At 44.8% G+C, this 20,482-nt stretch overlaps 1 protein-coding gene and 1 long non-coding RNA gene across 2 annotated transcripts; both read right to left on the bottom strand.

Moving 5' to 3' along the window:
- Nucleotides 1-7,035: 7,035 nt before the first annotated feature.
- Nucleotides 7,036-11,975, bottom strand: LOC116800613. Its single transcript, XR_004361507.1, has 3 exons — nt 11,772-11,975; nt 7,665-11,665; nt 7,036-7,600 (listed from the first exon to the last, which is right to left on the bottom strand). It is a non-coding gene; the product is annotated as an uncharacterized LOC116800613 (long non-coding RNA).
- A 656-nt stretch (nt 11,976-12,631) lies between these two features.
- Nucleotides 12,632-20,049, bottom strand: LOC6615289 (DE-cadherin). Its single transcript, XM_002039657.2, has 2 exons — nt 18,720-20,049; nt 12,632-17,489 (listed from the first exon to the last, which is right to left on the bottom strand). Exons 1-2 carry the CDS (start codon nt 19,344-19,346, stop codon nt 13,593-13,595), a joined length of 4,524 nt encoding a protein of 1,507 aa, XP_002039693.1. The 5' UTR covers nt 19,347-20,049; the 3' UTR covers nt 12,632-13,592.
- Between the last annotated feature and the right edge of the window lie 433 nt (nt 20,050-20,482).

Consider the following 20,482-nt stretch of genomic DNA (forward strand, 5'->3'; position numbering starts at 1 on the left):
ACTTGTGTAAACTTGAAAACTGGTAAGCGAGCGCTGGAAAACTGGTTTTCAGACGCGCACTCGCCAAATGCCCGAAATGAAATGGAAAAAGAAGTAAGGGGGAAATGTAAAAGAAAAGAAAGAAAAGGAAAAGAGGGGCCATAAGCATAAACGTTGGCAATCAAATGCGGCCCGGGCACTCGGACAAAGGAGGTCAAAGTTGAACTGGAAATTACTTGGCCACAAGCGACCAAACAATCCGGGCTAAGCTACACAAATAGACGACATGCTGGACCAGCTGGTGCCGGCTAATCCCATCGAGACACTCATAAATAGCCCGACTTGACACTAATCAGACTCCGGAGTCCGGACTTTTGTTTTGCTTGTTTACCCGTCGAGCACTTATGTGTGATCACTGATCACCATACCCCATACCCCGATGTCGAAGTGGAGGATCACCCAGTCGCAGTTCCCAGTTCCCGTCGAGATATATAAATAGCTATCCGCAGGCGGCGCTAAATGCAAACTCCAGCACGTCGCATCTCCACCAGATATGGATGCAAAAACATTTGGTTTATTTATGGATTGGCCGCACACTCCGCTTTATGATTTGGCCAGACTTGGATACACTTGGATACTCCCATCGTCATCAAAGCAGCGATCTTGTTAATGCGGGGGAATTCGGCCAGTGAAGCTCATTATAGATATATATTGTTAATCATATTCATTTAAATAATCCAAATCTAATAATGATCTGGATTAGTTAACATAGTATAAGACCATCACCCCAAATTCCATTCCAAGAATCATTATGAGTTCACTTACTACTTGTTTGTTGGCAATGAAAGTTGTAGCTAATTTATGTGGCATGAGGGGAATGAGGCGGTCTCTTCTCCATTTTCGTACTAATGTCACTGGCCGGAAAATGTCAATGGGCCGTTGTCTGTCATCATTCAAATGGCCATGAACATTGAGCCAATTCAAATTGCCCAAAATAGACATACCAACCAAAGGCACGAAGCGCATTTGGGGCGTGATAACTTGGGTCGTTCGGGTATTTCGGTAGCTCCACGTTTCCGAAACGAAACTTAATTGGATTCAAGGGAATCCGGAGGCGAGCCTGGCCATCACCGTCCACTAAATTAGCGCCAAAGTAGGCATTAACATTTTATGACGACGAAGTAAACAAAACTGGCGGATGCACTCGTGGAGTCTGGTACGGGAGTGAAAGCACTTGGCCCGATGCCACCCCTCCTATTCCATCGAATCTCCCCTCCCCTGAAGCTCCGATTCCTGGTGTCGTTTAATGGGCAACTGCATCCGAAGGCGGAAAGCGCCGCCGGAAGATTTATGACCGAATGTAAATCTCCAAACGTGTGCAACTTTGTTGGGGGAGGAGCAGCCGATGGTTCCCAGGAAGCAGGCATATATATATTTTTTTGGGCAACTTTTATTATTGAATTTTCTCGGCTTTCGTTGTTGCACAAATAAATAGTGGCTGTAAACAGAGACTCCCCTCGCAAGGCCATAAATTATTTGAACTCTTCTAATTAAAACGAATCCTCGCCTGAGCCCAAAAGACTCGGATTATGAGTGGGCTCTGGTTACTTGTAAACATAAATAATTCCCCCTTCTAATTGATGGGCATATTGGCTGGGCAAGGGGCTCTAATAAAATTTTGATTTGAATTGGCTTTGAATTGGATTTGAATTGTATTCCCGGCAAATCTTTCGGCTGCCAAACAATAAGCCGCCATCTTTGGGTCTGTTAATAGACTTCGGTTCCCCGAATGCAAACTCCTACTCCCCAGAATGCTGATGCAGAGCAACTGCCTCGGATCGGGCAGCAGCTGTCAATCATAGGAGTGCCGCGACGGAGGGAGCAGTTTTAATTGAATTTAGAAAATATACGGAATGACAGCTCAATGACGATCCGACTGGCTTAGCTAGACGGTTCCGAACAACCCGTTTTTGAAGTGTGAAGATCTCGCTTCCAAAAAATCTCTTAAGATTGGTGATGTTTGATTGAGGAGCCCGCATGAAACTGAATCGAAGGATCGGAACCCTTGTAAAACATTTTAACAGCTTTTGGTGTTTTCCCATTTTTTGTTTGACACTTTGAGGAGAAAAGTTTGCCGAATAATGTTTTTCAATATCCAGATAGCGCAACAATTTTGTATCTGCAACATTCCATTACCTGAGGGCCTACATTCTGTGGCCAGTGGAAGTGCAGCTGCTACACGTGATTGGGGTGGGAAATCGGGAAAGCGAGGGGTGATTCGAGTGCAACAAATAAATAATACATGGAAATAAAAATCTGCACGGCAACAAATGAGAGCCAGCCGAAGTAAACATAATGCACGAGGGGAATTGCAAAATGTGGACAAGCAGCTGTGCCAACTAGGAATCGGCAAAACTGTCAAATAAGCAATGGCGAGTGGTGTTATTGTTGTTAATTATGCGCCACAAAAGCAACATGAACAATCGAGAACAACTGGGTAACTGATACGCTATTGCATACCCTCGAAAATGTAAGGCAGCTCGTTCATATATCTTTTTAAATTCTAAAGTTATAGTAAGGTAATAAAACTAGTTTAAATGGGTACCTATATCATTATTTTTAGGGGTTTTCGTATTTTCTTTTATATAATATAATTTTATGTAATATACCCCTCGCTGCCATTAGTGCAGGGTATGAAAAGTGGAGGACTGGCGAAGCCAAGCCGCCGGCAAAGTCCAGACGGAAATCGGAGTAAGAAAACGAGGTCGCGCCTGCGTCGAGTGACTTTGGAGGAGGGACAAAAACGGAACTTTGGGCTTAACTCGACTATACTTCACTTCACTTAACTTTACTTTTCTTTTTTTTTTTTGCTTTTGGCCAGGCACGTGATCGCCCCAGTGGCAGCTAATTGCTCTGTCTCAATTTTCAACTCTCGGCCCGAATTGCATTTGGGCTTGGTCGTCGTGACTCATTTGCGAAATGAAACGGACCTGGCATATGCTGCATGTCCACCTCGTTTGACCCTTGTGCAGTTCCACTGTGCCGACGGCTGCAGAGGATCAGGGGTTCAAGGGTTCAGAAGAGGTCCGAGGTTCGCTTACGGTCAGAGTCGGAGTCCAAGCGTTTGAGCACTCCGTTCGCTGCACTATGACGGCGGATATTTAAAAAAGCTTAGATATATTCATTAAATTTAACTACATTTTTATACCAGTTGGGAAGTAACAAATGACTAAGTTCGACTCATCGCACCTGATATCCAGTCTTTATGAGTATGAGTCAATTTATTGTGCTAATTTCTGTGTTTCCAAGTAATCATTGTGCTGTCACAAAGCATGCTTGCTAGCAAGAATTGCAATTTAGATTAATTTTGAAATTGCTGCAACTATTTGCTAAAAGCTGGCCTAAACTGAAAGAGTGTTAAAGACTTCGGCTTGAGGGTAAGTTCTCCCTCTAATATTTGAATTTAACCGTCAAGTCTTTATCGTTTTGGTGCTTTTATGTTTTCTAGCTGGCCTCGCGTTCTATTGTCGCTTTGTTCGGTTCGATGGTGTTTATGTGCCCAGTACTTGGAGTCGCAGTTTGCTAGCGATGGAGGTTGGGCCGAAGTTGAACGAACCGTGGACAACGAGCGGTTGCCGTGGGTGCAGTGCCTCCGATGTGGACACCATGCTGTAGGTACCTATGCAGCTCTGGATGTTGCCACTCTTATCGTCGCTCTGTGTGTTCAGATAAAAAAAGAGCTGCAGATAAGATATGATTTGGTTTCATAAGTGGGATGTGACACTCTCTGACCTGGAAAAGTTAAATATTATTTTAGTTTTATTTTTAGAAATGATGTCATTGCGTAGAGAGCAAAATGGGCGATAACTCTCGGCTATCGATAACAAAAATCAGTGGGCTACAGATAAATATGGATCATTCGCTGGTCGTGTGAATGTGGACAATGAAACCCACTTGTTCGGTGGGAAGAATCCACGTCCAAATAAACTCTGGCCTTATACGCAGAGCCAACTCTCAACTTTGGTCGAGACATCTTCATTTGCATTTCATTTAAATTTTTTCTCCGCTTTGCTCTCAGGCAACATAATGGACTAATTTCTTAATTATTCACGGGAAGTTTCGACAGGCAACGCGGAGCGATAATCATGCGATGGTAGAAAAGAAGAAAAGTTGGCCAAGCAATTTTTGCAAGCTTCTGTTTTGTGTTGTGTAATTTACTCGAAAATGATTCAGCAAAACGCTTTCATCGCGAAATAGATCAAATTACCCAAATGGCGTTAACAATTAACGATGTTCAAGGGGCAAAAATAAGAAATTCGAGCGAAATGCAGCCGTACAATATGGTCTAAACAGATACAAAAAATGGCAGTATCAGTTATTTTGAATTTCGTAGTACTTTCAGAAGAGAAAATAAGAACGATATGGATAGGATTTTTATATACATTTTTAAAAATATGAAGATCATCATATTTTTCTATCTGTGTGCCAAAACTTGGTTCTAATACCCCTTTTCAGTTAGAAGTTCGCCCAAAGTGCGATTCCATGGCAACATGGCAACAGCACAGGTGTATCTACAGCTAAACAGCAAAGCGGATGACACCTGTTCCCCTGTCTGAACTCCTGGGTCTCCCCAGGTTGATTCAACGAGTTGTTTATCGCGATAATGACAGAGCTGCTCGCAGTAACCCCGCGTTGACTTTGGCCCGAAAAGTGTATTGTAAAAATATAATTTGTTAGCGAGTTGCAAGTGCATTCGACTGTGTAAAACGGAGTCGCGTGAGGATGAGGCTACCAGGGTTCGCTTCGCTCTGATGGGTTTCCCCATTCTCTATGCCCGGGGCCTGGGAAAGTGGAGGAAGTCGCGTAATTGACCTTTTTCGGCTACATTTTTCCATGCCACAAAAATAGTTTCTTTTCGGTTTTTCCTATATGCCTGTCAATGCCGCTGTGCCACACCCACCAAGTGCACGTAGAGTACAGTTTAACAGCAATATTATGGTAATTTCCCACCGGTGGGCATACATACCTACTCGATTTGCATAACAAAAAGTTGGTTAAACAAGTAGCCAGCGAGTATCTAATAAAATGTGATATTATTCAGCATGTGGCCCCTGACCAAATATGATACATTCCCAGCTAATCACAACCATATGGGGGCACCTTACGTACTTGTAGTGTAAACAATTGGAAAATCTATTTAGTTTTTCTCACCGAGGCATACGCTTCATTTCTGTTCGTTTTATGGGAGATTTTGCAAGGCAGCTCGGGGAAATCGAATCGACCGGCATTTTTGTTTACCTCAGCATATTTAGAACGCTCATTATGCCTAAATAATTACTCAACAACTCAAAAGATACATAGATACATATAGAAATTTGTATAAATATGCCTTAATCTTTGCATCTTAAAAACAATTACCAAATAAATACCTTATAACCCTTTTTGAAATCAGCTTATTTTTACCCATTTCGAAAGTAATAGTTAGGCAATGTCTACTGTAGAACTTTTACGCTTGAATTTCGAGTGTTTCTGTTTTCCGTCAAATTCCTCCACATCCATTTGTTTTGTTTGAATTTCGCGCTTCATTTGTTTTAACAAAACGCACTCCCATGAACAACGATCTCTCTATTTTGTTTGCTTCGAATTTGAAGCGTTGTTTGGGCATCAGTTCGCTGTTTCCGGTTCAATGGCAATGGTTCGATCCCTGACAAAGTGATCTGCGGTCACAGAGGTTTCTAATTTGCCTAAAAGCCGTTTGAGGTAATTGAAATTAGTCCAACAATGCGTCTGCGTCACGAAAGCCATGAAATGCGTGCAGAGGGAAGCGGAGTGGGGCAGTCCATTGGTCACTGGCCACCGGAAATGCAGTGTCAGCGATTCCAAGTTTGGCGGCCATCGCTTTGAAGCCGCCGCTCGGCAACTTTGGATGGTTTTTTGTGACGGCACGTTCTCCTCCAAATTACCAGTGGCTATCATCACACCAACGGCGGACTTCAAAAGCACGAACAGCTACCGTCGAGCATATTTTCCATAGACAATTGCACTTTCAGGTAATCCCAGAACGGCCAAATGACCTCGTTCTGAGCATTAGTGCTGCGTAGAATGCAATTTACGCAGAAATGCCCAGCAGCGCAAAAAAAAGAGGTGCGAATGCTAAGCGGTCTATTGGCATAATGAAAAGCGGTAACAATGCAGCAGCAGCACCTTGAAGTTTTCCCAACTGCAGCAAAGCACAGCATTTTGGCCAGGTGCACTCTAAGAATCTTTGCTCTTTGGAAACTAAGCTAATAAATATGTATCTATAAGTTTGCAATTTTATTTAGTATCATGGTTCTGAGTTCTGTTCTGTATAGGTTCTTACCAATTTAGCATGTCAACTTTGTAGGCTTTTCACCGCACCCATACGCACTGCACCCGTTGCCTAAGTTGCGTTAAATCCAATTAATAATATTCAGCCTTTCTGTTCAACGTCATCATGTTGCCAAGTTGCAACAGCAACATCAGCTGAAACAATTGAGGGGCTTACGAAAGCGAGCTGTGAGGGCAATTTGTGCAGTTGGGTAGCTTAAGGTTTGGAATGATGTACCTCAGATACATAGATACATGGCGATGCACATCCAAGGTGAATGGGGGAATCGACAGCACGCATGTGCCCATGTATGTACGTACGTATGTATGTATGTGCATGTGCCCCATGCATTTAGCCCTGTTGCACTTAAAATTCCCCACTGACCGACTAATTTGTCAAATGCCCTGCTCTCGTCGAATCCCATGGGTGTTTACGAGCGTTACCATTACCCGGCAATGACAAAGATTCCGGCTTTCATCTTACGGAGCTGCTAAGCCATCCATCCATATGCCACTGCCTCTTTTGTTCGCTTGTGTTTGCCTCGAAGTGGTTTTTTATGATCTGCATTAGGACAGGCACTTTGGTGATAATTCTCACGCTGTGTGGTCCGAGTTTTGGACAATTGAAATATCCGCTCGCCGGAGCTGAAAAATGAAAAAGTTATGGGCCGCAATATTTAGCTCCAACGATTTCTTTATTAAGCCGCATTGCTGGCGATCCCATTTCCCTATCGCGTTACCCAAATTGCCCCACAAATGGTGGGGGTGGTTTTCCACCAAAGTGCATCGCTAGCTGCACTTCCTACGGGCTGCACTTTTGGGCCTGCACCCGTCGTCACCTTTTTGCCCGTAAAACGAAACTTTTGTGTCAATGCCTTCTTCGCCGTTGCTTTTTCGGTCGATTTATTGGTAAAGTCGACTGCCTGCTGCCGTTTTTGTAGTTTTTTCTCTTTTTTATTTGGCTTTAAGTTGGCTTGGCCTGACCCGTCGCCGCCGACAGCAGCTTGTTGCTCCATTTCCACGCTGCTAGTCGAATTGTACATTTAAGGCAGTACTACAAAGCTAAAAGGTAGAAAAAATGGCAAGAAAAATGCATTTCTCCTTTTTACAAAATAGTTTTTACAACCCTCTTATATTAGAAGCAACTTTGTCAGTCAATATTCAATAACTGCTGTTACATTCTTACAATTTCGTTGCGTAAGATACTTGTGTATCTATAAGACACGTTTTTGCTTTCATACATCAAAATCATTCTCCAAACATCCGAGTTTTGCTGAATATTAGAAGTAAAGATACATTTCTCATTCACAAGTCTCAAAACTAAGTCGTATATTTACCATGAAATCTTTTTGCAGATTTAAGCTGCATCCGATTTCGTTTGTCTGCGCTGAACGTGTTTTTTTTTGCTGATCATCGGCGACATTTCTGCATAAGTGAGCAAAATTCTTTGTGAATAAGTATCTTAGAGATTTGAGGAAGCTCAAGAGCCGGGTGCGCCATATATCAAACGATTGTCGGGAACAAACAAAAGATATCCACTATCTGGCGCACACAGCAATCTGGTGCAATCTGCAAACAAGAATAGATAGCTTGCCACAACCCGCTCGTCGCTGGAATGTCGAAGTGAACCAACTGAATGCATTCCCGTTGGGTAGACCCCATATTTCATGTGCTGCTCAAGGGGCTTATCAATTTGGGATCGGAAACCGAGCAATCCGAACTCGAGCATGCAGTTGTCATTGGACAATTCACCTTTGTTGTCACTGCACTGGGGGTTGTTCCTGTCGCCTCTGTCCCCTCTTCGATCGGAGTTCCATTTGGAGACCCAGTTTGTGGTATTCCTGCTCTGGATTTTGGCGGAGGAGAGGGCTGTTTCCCCGCCCCCGCCAACGTGCAGTTGTATTAGGGTCATATTTCACTTGTAGGGTTTCCAGCGAAGTTTCATTTTAATTTTATTGTGTTCGCCGTGTTCCCCCATTCGAGTTTTGCCCTTTGTTTTGTTTGGTAGTTTTTGCTTTACTTTTCCGGCAGTACATTATTCCAACCACCACCGCCAAACCCAAAATGCCACCCTCCTCCTGTGGTAAAATATGTATTTCAGTCACAACTCTTCTTAAGTCCAGTAGCATTTTGTGTTTCTGGTGATTTGGTGTATTTCGTTGTGTTTTGGTAGTTAAATGCAATATGTTTCACCCCGAGATCCGCCTTTGTTTTCACCAAATATTATGTCACTCCAAATGACTGTGTGTACTATGAAGAATATGTTCGATTTGGTGGGCTGGCAGCTAAAATCCAATCGATTAGATTGGAAGCAATTGATAGTTGGCCTTGGTTATGAGGTTGATGAAAGTATAGGGTGTGTATCACTGCACTAAGATCTTTGCGAATTTAAATTAAGTTTATTAAATGGGTTTATCCTTGAACAAACATATTCTGCTGAATTTCGCTGATATATCAGTTTAAAGTTGTTTTGCTCACTTCAGTTGGTTTCTTTTTATTGTTTAGACTGTTGTTTGGCCAGCATTTGTGCCGGTCTCAATTTCAGCGAAAACGTGGCGAAACTAGTTTAAGACCATATTTTCTGCTTTGATTGCAATATTTTTCCAAAGTGTTTCAGCTTTCAACCATTGGGGGTAATGGAGACAAGGCACCTGCATTTGTATGTACATATATGTAGAAAGAACCAGACATGCAAAAAGAATCGCTAGAGTGCGAATTTGCACACCTTGTTTGTTATTTTTTCAGCATTCCGCGAGAGTCGCTTTTCGGTGGTTATGTCTTCCTCTAATCCCGGCCCTGTTATTTCTGCCACGAGTGTTGCCGATCCCTGCTGATCGCCACAAATCAGGCTGCAAGTACGTGCCGGGCATCGATGATCGCAAAGTATCGTCTGCAAACGGGCACGTCCCGTCCGATGATGGTCAGCATTTTATCGTCTTCTTTTCGAAAATTTCCCTTTATGAGCGGCCAGTCTCATTGCTATGCATTCCAATACTGAGAGTGGAGCGAAGGAATCGCTGGCCAACTAATAAGCGTTTTAGCACAGAAGCCACGTACCACCGACTTCATAGAGTTATTAGTGCCGTACAAGGCGTCATGGTGATAAGATGGCCAAGGGGAAACCGCTTGCGGTCGCCATATATCATGTAGGTGCATAAGTGCATATTCCGCCCAGATCCATTTTCCCATGGGTTTCCATGCTGCTCCTCCTGCTCATTGGAGGAGAACCGCCAGGGAAACAGCTTCAACTGGCGATGGTCAAATAGCTAAACCACCGGGGTCACGGAAAAATAATTGCCAGCGGATGAGGGAGGAATTCATTTGCAAATAATTACAGATCATCTGGTAACCATTCCAATTCGCAAACAGAAAGTGTCAGAATGGAAATGTGAAGAAGTTGCATATGCTATAGTTATCTTGGGCTTAAAGAAATTGCATTTTCATTAAGGAATTAATTGGATAATAACAGGCCCTAGGGAAACGTTGGAGTCTTTTTTCAAACCCTATAAGTATGGAGTTGGACATGTTTGTCATAACAAACTAAGAGACCATGTGAAAAGTGAAACACGATCCCACTCAGGATAAAGGACTAAGAACTTCTTGCACTTACTTTCAAGTGTGAAATGACGAGTATCTTTTCTTAAAAATGAATATATGGTTTGCCAAATGGTACATGTATATATATATACTAACATACATTCACTTCCAGAGAGTAATGAACTGGGCATAATACCAGTGTTTATAGCGATGCCCCCATCAATAATTCAAATCAATGTAGACCGTCTGTCTGGGCAGTCTGGTAATTGAAACTGTGATGAATAGTCAGCTAGTGTTAATAGGCATCTTGGCAGTCTTGCATTCGACTGTTCATCCGTGGACATTCGCTCGTCGCAACTCCACCTCGCCTCCACTCCGTCTCCGTTCCACCATAATTAATCAACGCGAGACCTTGGCAGCAGCATCTACCCCATCAACAGGTAGTAAAACGCCAAGACGTGCCCCATCAATACGTATCCAACTGTAGCTGTGGAAGTATCTGTATCTTTTTCTGTCTCTGCTTCTGCAGAACGACGAGGGAGTTGTTCGATTCGTGCGTGACAGAAAGAGTTGTGCTGAGTTGAGTAGATTTCGAGTTGAGTGGTTTGAATATGATAATCTCTAGGCAGAGCGATCCATGATCTGCTAAGAAAATAAATACTTGACTTTATAGATGTTAAAGATATAAGATATTCCCATAAATCCTACATTGTAATAGGTTTTTGCCAACAGCAACAAAATAAAAGCCTTTGGGTCAGTGGATATTTCTGTACCTGAAGAACAGTCTTAAGTTCGAGTTGGGTTGCAAAGAAGTTTGAAGACTGGGGAATGGAACTTGAACTCAAAGAGAGACTTCGCGACCCGGGCAGCCAAAGAGAAGCCCTGGGAGAGACTTGAATCCAACAGATACACACCTCGATCGGAGCCGTTTCAGAAATACTGGTTTTTCCTCAAGCCGCGTTCGTAACGAAGATTTGCTTTCATTTTTCCGTTAAAATCTGCCCAGGTATGGGTGAGTATCTATGTATCTTTGTGCGGCGGCGTTGGCGTCAAGGTGAGTTATCTCAGTACCTGTATCCGAACGCGGGAATATTTGTATCTGCGTGTGCGTGTGGTGAGGTGAGCCCAGGTAGTCAAGTCTTTGCTCTCTCATCTTGCCTTGGCTTGGGTTCTTCCGACCACCTCACCTTCCCGGGATTTCGTTGATGCCCTCTCCCCGCTATGTTAATCCACTGGCCAAACATCCCAGGGGCCATACCATAACCCATACCATGCCATGACAAAGAAGGCAGGCCCATACACACCTGAGGAGTGCGTTGGCAGCTGCAGCTGCGCAGGTAGCCAGAAGAGGTTATTTGATTACTCAACCATTTTACTTGCCGATTTTCGCCTGTTCTCAGCGCTTCCTCTGGATCTTCGGTCTTCGTCCCAGAGCCACATGTTGCCGGTGAAACCTCACGTCGGCATGTCCGGCACAAATTTTTGCTGCTCATTTCTTTTTTTCAGCTGGAACTTAAGACGAAAATTGAAAAGACATCTGTCGTCGTCAGATCGATTTTTTTGTCAGTTGGGCATTTCCGCAATGGGAACAATTTGATACCACGAAATGTTTGGTTTTTGTTTCACCAAAGTGCTTCATGGTTGAGGTTGCATTTAATTGATTCAAAATTTGAGTATTTGATGGACCCTCGACATCTATACATGTCGATGCCTTCGCATCTCTTAAAGCGAAAAGCACTTCAAGTTTCTTTGGCTTTCAAAATGTTGATATGTTTGAAGAGTCAATTGAAATTGAATATTCCTGGAATACAAAAAACAGTTTTGTGCTCAAAAAACAAGCACAAGCAGCAGAAGTTGATTTATTTTGGTTGCACCTCGGATAAGATCAACCAGCTAGACATACACACCATTAATCTCCAGCTTGAAAGGACATCCAGACAGCAGCTGCAACACATTCATCTGGCCCAAAGTCGTATCTAACAGATACCCTCGGCTGCCTTGACATATCAGCCATGCAAATCTTAATGAAGTTCTCTGCCGCAGCGATCCAATTGCAGCTGTGGGGGAATCCAAATGCACCTGCTGCAACGAATACACATTTTCTTTACCATTCGCCGGCCATTTACGAATTGAACCGCTCCAATTTTGTTCATTGACTTGTGCCGCAATCGATTTTGTTGAAACCGAACGAATCCAACGGCAAGCGTAACCTACTTTCCGCTGATAAGATAATGACGCTTTTCCTCCGCTTACATTTTACAGTAGCGCTCGCCGACGCCTCTCAGTCAATGACTTACCATTTATGTATACATAGGTGCCTATATACCCACAGTACATATGTATGTGACTTAGTCTGGCGATGAGCAAACATAGCTAACTCGAGCACTTGTGTACATTTTCATTACTTCTAATAAAATCCAGGGAACGGGGCTTGCTGGCTTTGAGATACGTCTGGTTCTATGTGGCACCTCCTCCAATCGAACAAAGCGCATTCCAGATCACTGGACGCACTTCCTCAAACGGTTATCTCGATCGTTAAATGATCAACACAGAAATGTATTCGATTTTATTATATTTTTTATTTTAACACAATTGTTGTGTGTTTGTGTGGCTCTTTCGTTTGTTGTAAATTATACAATTAATTAATATGCACTATATATAAATAAAGTATCTCAACTTTTCTATGATTGGTTCGCCTTGGCATGTAAAAAATGTCCCCTTACGGCTTAATTGAGTCTTAGTGTCTACGGGAAAAGACTTACAAAAATACATATCGCATTGATTTATTGAACATTTTCACTTACACATATGTCTCTATATTTATATTTATATATATTATATCCGCTCTAATATAACATGGATATAGATGCACGCGTGTTTCGTTCGCAATTACAGGAAGAGTTTGCGTCTCCCTCGATTCGATAAGTTTAAATTAGGTTAAACTAGTTTATACATGTACTAGAAGACAACCCTAAGAACTTATACAAATATTGATAGGGTTTGCAGCTCTATATAAATTAAGATCGAAGAGTTAGATTAGAAATACCGACTTGTCTTATCAAATGTAGTGCCCCTTTGATTTTGTGTTAATTTCTTTTAGGTCGGAAGTTTTAACGAACGCTAATTGAAGATCTGTCTTGTTGGGGCCCTAATGCGATGTGATTGCTCATACTATGTTTTGTAGTGCATTTTCAACTAACATATGTAGGTTATAAAATAAGCTAATAACTAGTGTTGGTATTATGAAGTCTTATGCAACGAAAAATGCATACTGATTTCGGGATTCGCTTCTAGGAATATTTCGTTTTCTGGACATTTTAATTTATATTTCGATTTTATTTCTACCCCATTTGTGTTCCCCTAAATGTGTGGAATCGAAGCATTAACAGTTCTGCACAAATTAGCGTTTTGTTCGCAGTTGCTTGGCTACATTAGTGTTGGCTTTAGTTTAAATAGTTCGTTTACGTAAGATCAAGATCACTTTTTGCATTTACACAACAAACAACAAAAACGTCTTCCCCAGGGCCCTTGCAATATTCCTCCATAAAAATATATATTTATATATATAATATATAGTTTACCCATATGTATGGGTATATATCTCTGAAACGACTTTGGAGCCGGCTAGGCCGGCGCCTTGTCCCGACACTATCAACATCCGTACAACTCTTAGTATATAAAAAGTCTTTTCAATTTCTACGTCATCATACCGCGGCTGGCGAAGATTCCTAGATGCGCCAGCCCTGGTCGTCGTCCACGTTGGAGTCTGTGTCTGAGGGCTCCTCGCCGTACATGTCGGCCAGTTTGCGGAAGCGCGGTCCAAAGTTGGACAGGTAGTCGAAGTTGAGATCGCCGTCGTCGGTGCAGGACGCCAGACTGGAGAGGCTGCCATCGGAGTTGCCGTCACCCTCGTACGCGTAGTGCCGCACATCGTCCACGGTTGTGGCGCCCACATCCCGGTCGCAGTTCTCCTTCTTGTCGCCCAGGAAGTCGGCGATATCGGGTATATCGTTGGGGTCGCGCATGTTCCCCTGTAACGCATGAGGATCTTTGTACAGCTTCTCCTCGTAGAAGGGCTGGGTGCGCAGGACATTCAGATCATAGTCCGTGTCCCGCTCGCCGCCACCCTCGTCCTCGTAGTTGATGATCGTTTCGCGAATGTCGTCGATGTCCTTTTCGTGCCAGCCGTTCTTCTGCTTCTTCTGCACCACCACTGCCAACAGGATGATCAGCAGTAGCGCGAGGCATACAATGATCGCGATGATGAAGTTTCTATCAATTCCAAAACTGAACGCCACGGCCACGGACTGCTGGCAACCGCTGTCGATGTTCCGGAACACGGAGGGCATTCCCAAGTTGTAAGTCTGTTCGTTAATCGTCAGATTGCGAATGCAACCGAAGAAACCCTTCTGGTTGGGAACATGTGTCCAGTTGAGCTGTCGTCCAAGTTGCTCCAGATCCACCGGAGTGCCGCCCAACTGCAGCGGTGCGTTCACATTGAGGAACTCATTGGGGCCAATTGGGGCGCCCAGTGTCTGGCAGGTGGACAGCCGGCAATTGTCCACAGTCATCTCAATGCTGGTACGCTGCAGAATAATGTCCAGTTGGTAGCTGCGGTCGGCCACCATCTTGATGTGCTGATGGCGTATGCGAATGGCGCCTGATCCGTAGTCCACAGTCAGCACCGGGTAGCCATTGTCCAATTCCAGAGCAAGGAAATCAGAAATGGCCAGCAGCGGATTGAAGTTAAGTGGTCCCAGGTACATGATCAGGCCCTGGTCGATCTGGGGCGTGATCTCTAAGCTAATCTTGGTGTTGTTGCAAGCGGCAATGGGCTCGTAGAAGGCATACCCAGAACCATAGAATGCCACGGAGACGAGTTCGCAGTGGGGACCGGTGAATCCGTCTATGCAGTCGCACACGTCGTTCTCTCCGTACCGCGGAGATCCTCCGTTTAGACAGCGCCTCATTAAAGGAGCCTCGCATACGCATTGCGCTTGAACGAAGGCATTCACGCCCACGAACGATGTTGTATTCGAGTAGATCATGTATGGCACCGAGCTCTTGTGCAGCTCATTGGTGCACGATTCCTCGCACTTGAACTTCTCGATCAGACACTCGTCGATGTTCACCATAAGCATCTGCAGGTCTAGTTCGTTCTCCAAGCGCTGTTGGTTCTGGGCCACTATTCCATTTAGTTTCTCCGGAGCGTAGTAGGGTGAGCCGTGGGCAGAAAAGCGCACATCGAGCGTATGATTCTCGTTTTGGAGCACAGTGAACACGTCCACGTTGGATACCGACGTATTGAAAAGCTTGGACAGCGAGAGCTGCAGGCGATCCTTCAGGGAAAGGGCATCCGGTGACTGGAAGTCGCGCGGCACACTGATAAACTCCTCCTTGGTTACGTTGATGAATCGGATGCTGCCGCTCTTGTCCACTGCCTCCTCGGGGAGCTCCCGGACCACCACGGTGACATAAGCATCTACGGAGTGACGGGGCACGAACATGGAGTCCTCGGTCACTACGAACGACAGGTCGTACTCTCCCTCGGCGGTGTGAACCAGCATGGTGATCATACCCGTGCTGGGATTAAGCCTGAACTGATCGTGCGGAAGGTCCTTCCATTCAAAGTACTTGTCATCCAAGTCCCAGTCATCGAGATCATCTACGAACACGCGACCAATATCGGTTTCCGGCGCTTCTCCCTTGTAATTATAAATGAAGATGCGCGACGATCCTTCGCTCATGGCATTGTCGTTGACATCGCCGATCACCAGGTGCAGGATGCTCACGGCACTCTGTCGCGGAACGCCAGAATCACTGATGCGGATGGGGATGAAGTACTCCTTTTGAGCCTCCCGATCAAACTGGACGTTGGCGTGCAAATAGTCTCCATCCATGCTGAACTTGGTCTTGATGTCCGGTGTGGCTTCGCTGTCGATGCCGAAGGTGAAGTTACCTGCCCCCGGAGTGTCGTCGTAGTCGTTGGCCTGCAGTTGCACAACATGGCCCGGATTGCGGTTCTCTTGCCAGTAGACAGGCATTTCGTTGATCAGGAACGGAGCGTTGTCGTTGATGTCCTTCAACGTGACAGTGACCTCTTTCACTGTGCTGACCGTGGTTCCTACTCCATCCTCATCATTGGCCTTGATCAAAACCTGCCAGTTCTTGTGACCGTTGGGCGGATCGCGGTCCAGCGTCTTGACCAAACGCAGGCAGCCACTGTTGTCAATGGTCCATCGGTTTCCATCGTTCTGGTGAATAGAATATACGATATGCTGATCAGCGTTGCGATCCTTGATGTCCGGATCGTAGGCTTCGACAGTGAGGATGCAATCGTCATATGTGGTCTCCTCCAGAATGGTGACGCTGTAATCCTGCTTGAACACCGGTGGGTTGTCGTTTACGTCTTCAATTTTGATAACCACCGTGGTGTAGTCGTCGTAGATTCCATCGAAGGCCCGCACCTTCAGCTCGTACTCTGTGATCGTTTCGTAGTCCAACTTCTGGTTGACCGTGATTTTGCCGGTCTTGAGGCCAATCTTGAAGGCATCGCCCACGTTACCGCTCTCAATGCTGTACAGGATCTGGGATGCGTTATCCTCGTCCTCCGCCTTTACCTCAATTACCTCGGTATTCGTATTGGCATCCTCAAGCAGTCTTTCTGCCAGATATTTGTCCTGCTGGAAGTGCGGCTTGTGGTCGTTCTTGTCTCCAATGGAGATGCGGAACACTTGGTGGCCACGGTTCGGCTCGCCGTTATCAAACAGACTCGATGGCGAATTGTCGCTGGCAATAACCTTTACGTTGTAGAAATCGCGTTCCTCGCGATCGAATGTCGTCAGTGCGGTAATGTTACCGGTATTGGGGTCGATTGTGAAGTACTCCCGATTGTCGGCCAGCTCGAATGACACAATATTATTGGCCGAGGTGCCGTCCATGTCGAAGGCACGCACCTGCATAACAGGCGTGCCGGGTGGTTCGTTCTCCAGGATAGTTCCCGATTTGACCTCAGTGTAGTAGGGGATGTTATCGTTGACATCCTCCACCTGAATCTTGATCTGATGTTCTGTGCCCAGTTCGTGTGTATTGCGCACAATCATGGTGAGGGTGTAGTCCGTGATGGCCTCGTAGTCCAGAGTCTTGCCAAGGCTAATAGTCACCTCGTTGCCGATCTGATTGAACACGAATGTGTTCTTGCTGTTTGTCTGCTCCGTGCGGCCGGTGTTCAGTTCGAAGATTACCTCCGGCTTGTCCGGCATATTGGAAACGGCTCGTAACGTGGCGATCGGATGTGTAAAGTTCTTGAGATTCTCCTTCAGGTAAATGGGCGTATCGATCGGATTCACGAATGATGGCGGCTTAATTGAGGACTCCACCACCCGGATGCGCACTTCGATTTGCGCATCCTGCGGCGGATCCGGAACTACGTTATATGCCCGCACGATTATCGCATACGATTGGCCGGGTCGCTTGTCAATCGGTCGTTTCAGGTAGATAATACCCGACTCCTTGTCAATCTTGAAGTACTGAAAGTCGCGCTCCCGCAGAATCTCGTACTCGACCAAACTGTTGTTGCCATCGTCGAAGTCACTGGCGCTGATAGTCATCACCACCGCGTCGGGCTGCAAGTAGAAGGTAGAGATAAAGCCACGGATATTTGGGGGTTTCTGGTTTCCTTCCGTCCACACAACTTTCCTGCAAGTTTGCCCAAACCAGGAGCAAGCACATGACCCCGCTCTAGTTTCCTCAACCTCCTTTTTCTCAATGCTACCTGGGCGAAGACCTAATTCGAACTGAAACCTTTTCGCAGAAAAGCTTCTCTGCTGACAAAGCTTTGCTAAAAATAACTGCGTTTGTTGTGGATATGAAGAGGAAATCGAGGAAAATAACAAATATACGATAACTATCTGCTGTACTATCCCTTAACTACAAAGTAAAAAGGCTTTCCGAGATTGATTACAATTAAGAGATTCTCCTGGAGATCCTCAAAATATCAGAATTTGTTTTTCTAATCTAGTAAGCCCTAATAAAATTATAATAATCTAACTAATAGTAGTAATTACCTAAAATGGATCTCTATTGCGGTACTAAGATATTGTTTTGGTAAAACTAATGCACGCCATTACAAGTACTTAGCTAAATTTAGTTTTCCACCACTGTTTTGTGGTACGACAAGTTTTTCTGGTCGCAAAAATGGAAATGGCGTAAAAGAAAAGGCGTTGGAAAGGGTTTCAAGGTTTTCTGTATCGAACCGGGCGAGCAATGAACCCAAAACCCGTCTCCAAGTGGTCGCCCTCCTACGCCAAGCGAAAACTAGTTCCGCCCAAGAAGATGTGCGCGCCCATGAACTAGCCAAGTGTTTAATTAACACCGTAGGACGTGGGACAGTGGGAGCCTCAGTCTATTGGAATGACCAGGTGGGCGGAGGGAAAATCTTATGATGCCAGTGATCCATAAATTCCAGTAGTCAAAAAACATGATAATCTGAGTATTTCTGAGTAATCAATCTAATAAACCAATATAAGAAGCTGTGCTACAGAAACTTATCTCCCTCAGCTAACAAAGAATTTCTTTGCATCTTGCTTAACAAGATAACTTTATTTTAATGTGTTTTTGGGTAAAAGAAATTTCTACTACACCACAGCGAAAAGAGAAACTATATAGCGAGCTTAGGTGACATTTGAGTTAGGTACATGACATCAGAAGGGGGGCAAGACAGAAAGAATGACATCACTCTAGTACCAATTCACCAACTTGGCCAAACCGCAGTAATCCGGGGTCCGCGAGTTTGGCCAGAGGTGGTGGATAGAGTGGGCCAACTTGAACTCAACTCAGTGGGCAAGGAAACTCACCTGGGCATTTTCCGACATGGATTCGTCGTAGCGCGCCTTGTTGAAGGCGGGTGCATTGTCGTTGATGTCCTCGATGGTAACGTTGAAGGTGCAGACGTCGTCCAGTGGGGGCAGACCATTATCCGTGGCCTGGACGGTGACGAAGACGAACTTCTCGTGGATCGGCTCGTCACGATCGAATGTGTGGGTGGTGAAGATTACTCCCGTGCTGGGATTGATAAAGAACTTGGGTCGCTCGAACGGCGACTGGACGATGCTGTATCGAATGACCTGGTCGGGATCAGGGTCGACGGCCTCTACGGTGAGCACGTAGGTGTTTTCGGGCTGCTCCTCCTTGACCTTAGGAGCGTATCCGGCGCAGTTTTTGAAGGCGGGCTTACGATTGTCGCCGGAAAAGTTTTTGTCCGGCGGCGAGTGAAGTGCGAGGGCGGGTGACAGAAGGCTGATGGCCACGAGGACGCCCAGGAGGAGTCTCGCGGGGATTAGTCGCCTGCCAAGGTCGCGGCATTTTCGCTTGTGCTGCTGGTGCGTCTGTTGCTGGGCGGGATTTAGGTGGCCGGCCTGCGGGGTCGCCGACATATTGATGCAGTGGTGGCTTCTGGACATTCGCTGGACACTGGTGGACATACTCTCTAGCGGCGATCCGCCATCGCAGACTCTCTTTTTTCAACCGCAACACTTTTGAGCACTTCTTCGTGAATCACCCAGTATTATTTCACTCACACACCTTTTACTTTTGTTTGTGTTGCCCACTTCTATTCTATTCTTTTCTATTCTATTCTATTTGCACTCTTCTTCTTGTCTTGTTTCTCTCAGTGTACCGTTTGTTTGGACTGCATTTTCATGGCAACCGCTCAATAATTATCAATCGAATCGAACTCGTACAGTGCGCGCCCAGATTGTAAACTGACTTATTCCGATTTCGGTGCAGCTGCTCTGGCTGATATTTCGTTCACTTTTATCTTTCACTCGTCCGCTTGGGCACTCTCTTTCTCCGTTTCTGTTGCCTCCTCTCTTTCGCTCCGCAAACAGGTAAGACCAGGTAAAAAAGTGGTTACACGCACACCGCCAAGCGCGCGCATTTGTGTGCGTGTGGTTCGGTTCGTTGCGTTGGTATGTGTGTTACCAACAACTTTTGGTAAAAAGGCACTTTTCGATGGTATTTCGATGTGAACTTGTACACTCTGGCGAATTATTTTAAATAAAAAGATCGCAAAACGAATTTTTCTTCACTTCGATCGCTTTTATTGTCGGCTTGCAACGAAGCTGCGGAGCCACACCGATTTTGAAACTGCGATCGACGCGCGACACAACCGCTCAATTCAAAAGCAAAAACACAATGCAACAAAAACAACGGGCGGCATTGGAGATGTGAGACACCTTCGATTCCTCAGTCATCGATAAATAACGGTTAATATTCTCGATGTTTTCGTCTTATCGATACTATACCCTGTATACACTTCTCGATAAATATTTTGATGGGAATCAATTTAAAATGGAAGCAGGAAGTTAAAAAGGGACCAGCTTAGCCTATCAAATTTAATTATTAACAACTATTCTTCACAAATTTCGGCTAATTTTAAATAGCCTGATCACAAATTTTCTTGAATATAACTGAAAAACATTTAATAACCAAGATTAGCTACCAACATAACATAATTTGTTTAAAAAAAAGGTCTGATTGAGTTTGGTTTTGAACAGCCTATGTTATTTATTGGTCTCGAAATGCCATTTCTATAATTTATTACAATCTACATCGTTAA

Source organism: Drosophila sechellia, chromosome 2R (assembly GCF_004382195.2).
Source record: "Drosophila sechellia strain sech25 chromosome 2R, ASM438219v1, whole genome shotgun sequence".
Lineage (NCBI taxonomy): Eukaryota > Metazoa > Arthropoda > Insecta > Diptera > Drosophilidae > Drosophila > Drosophila sechellia.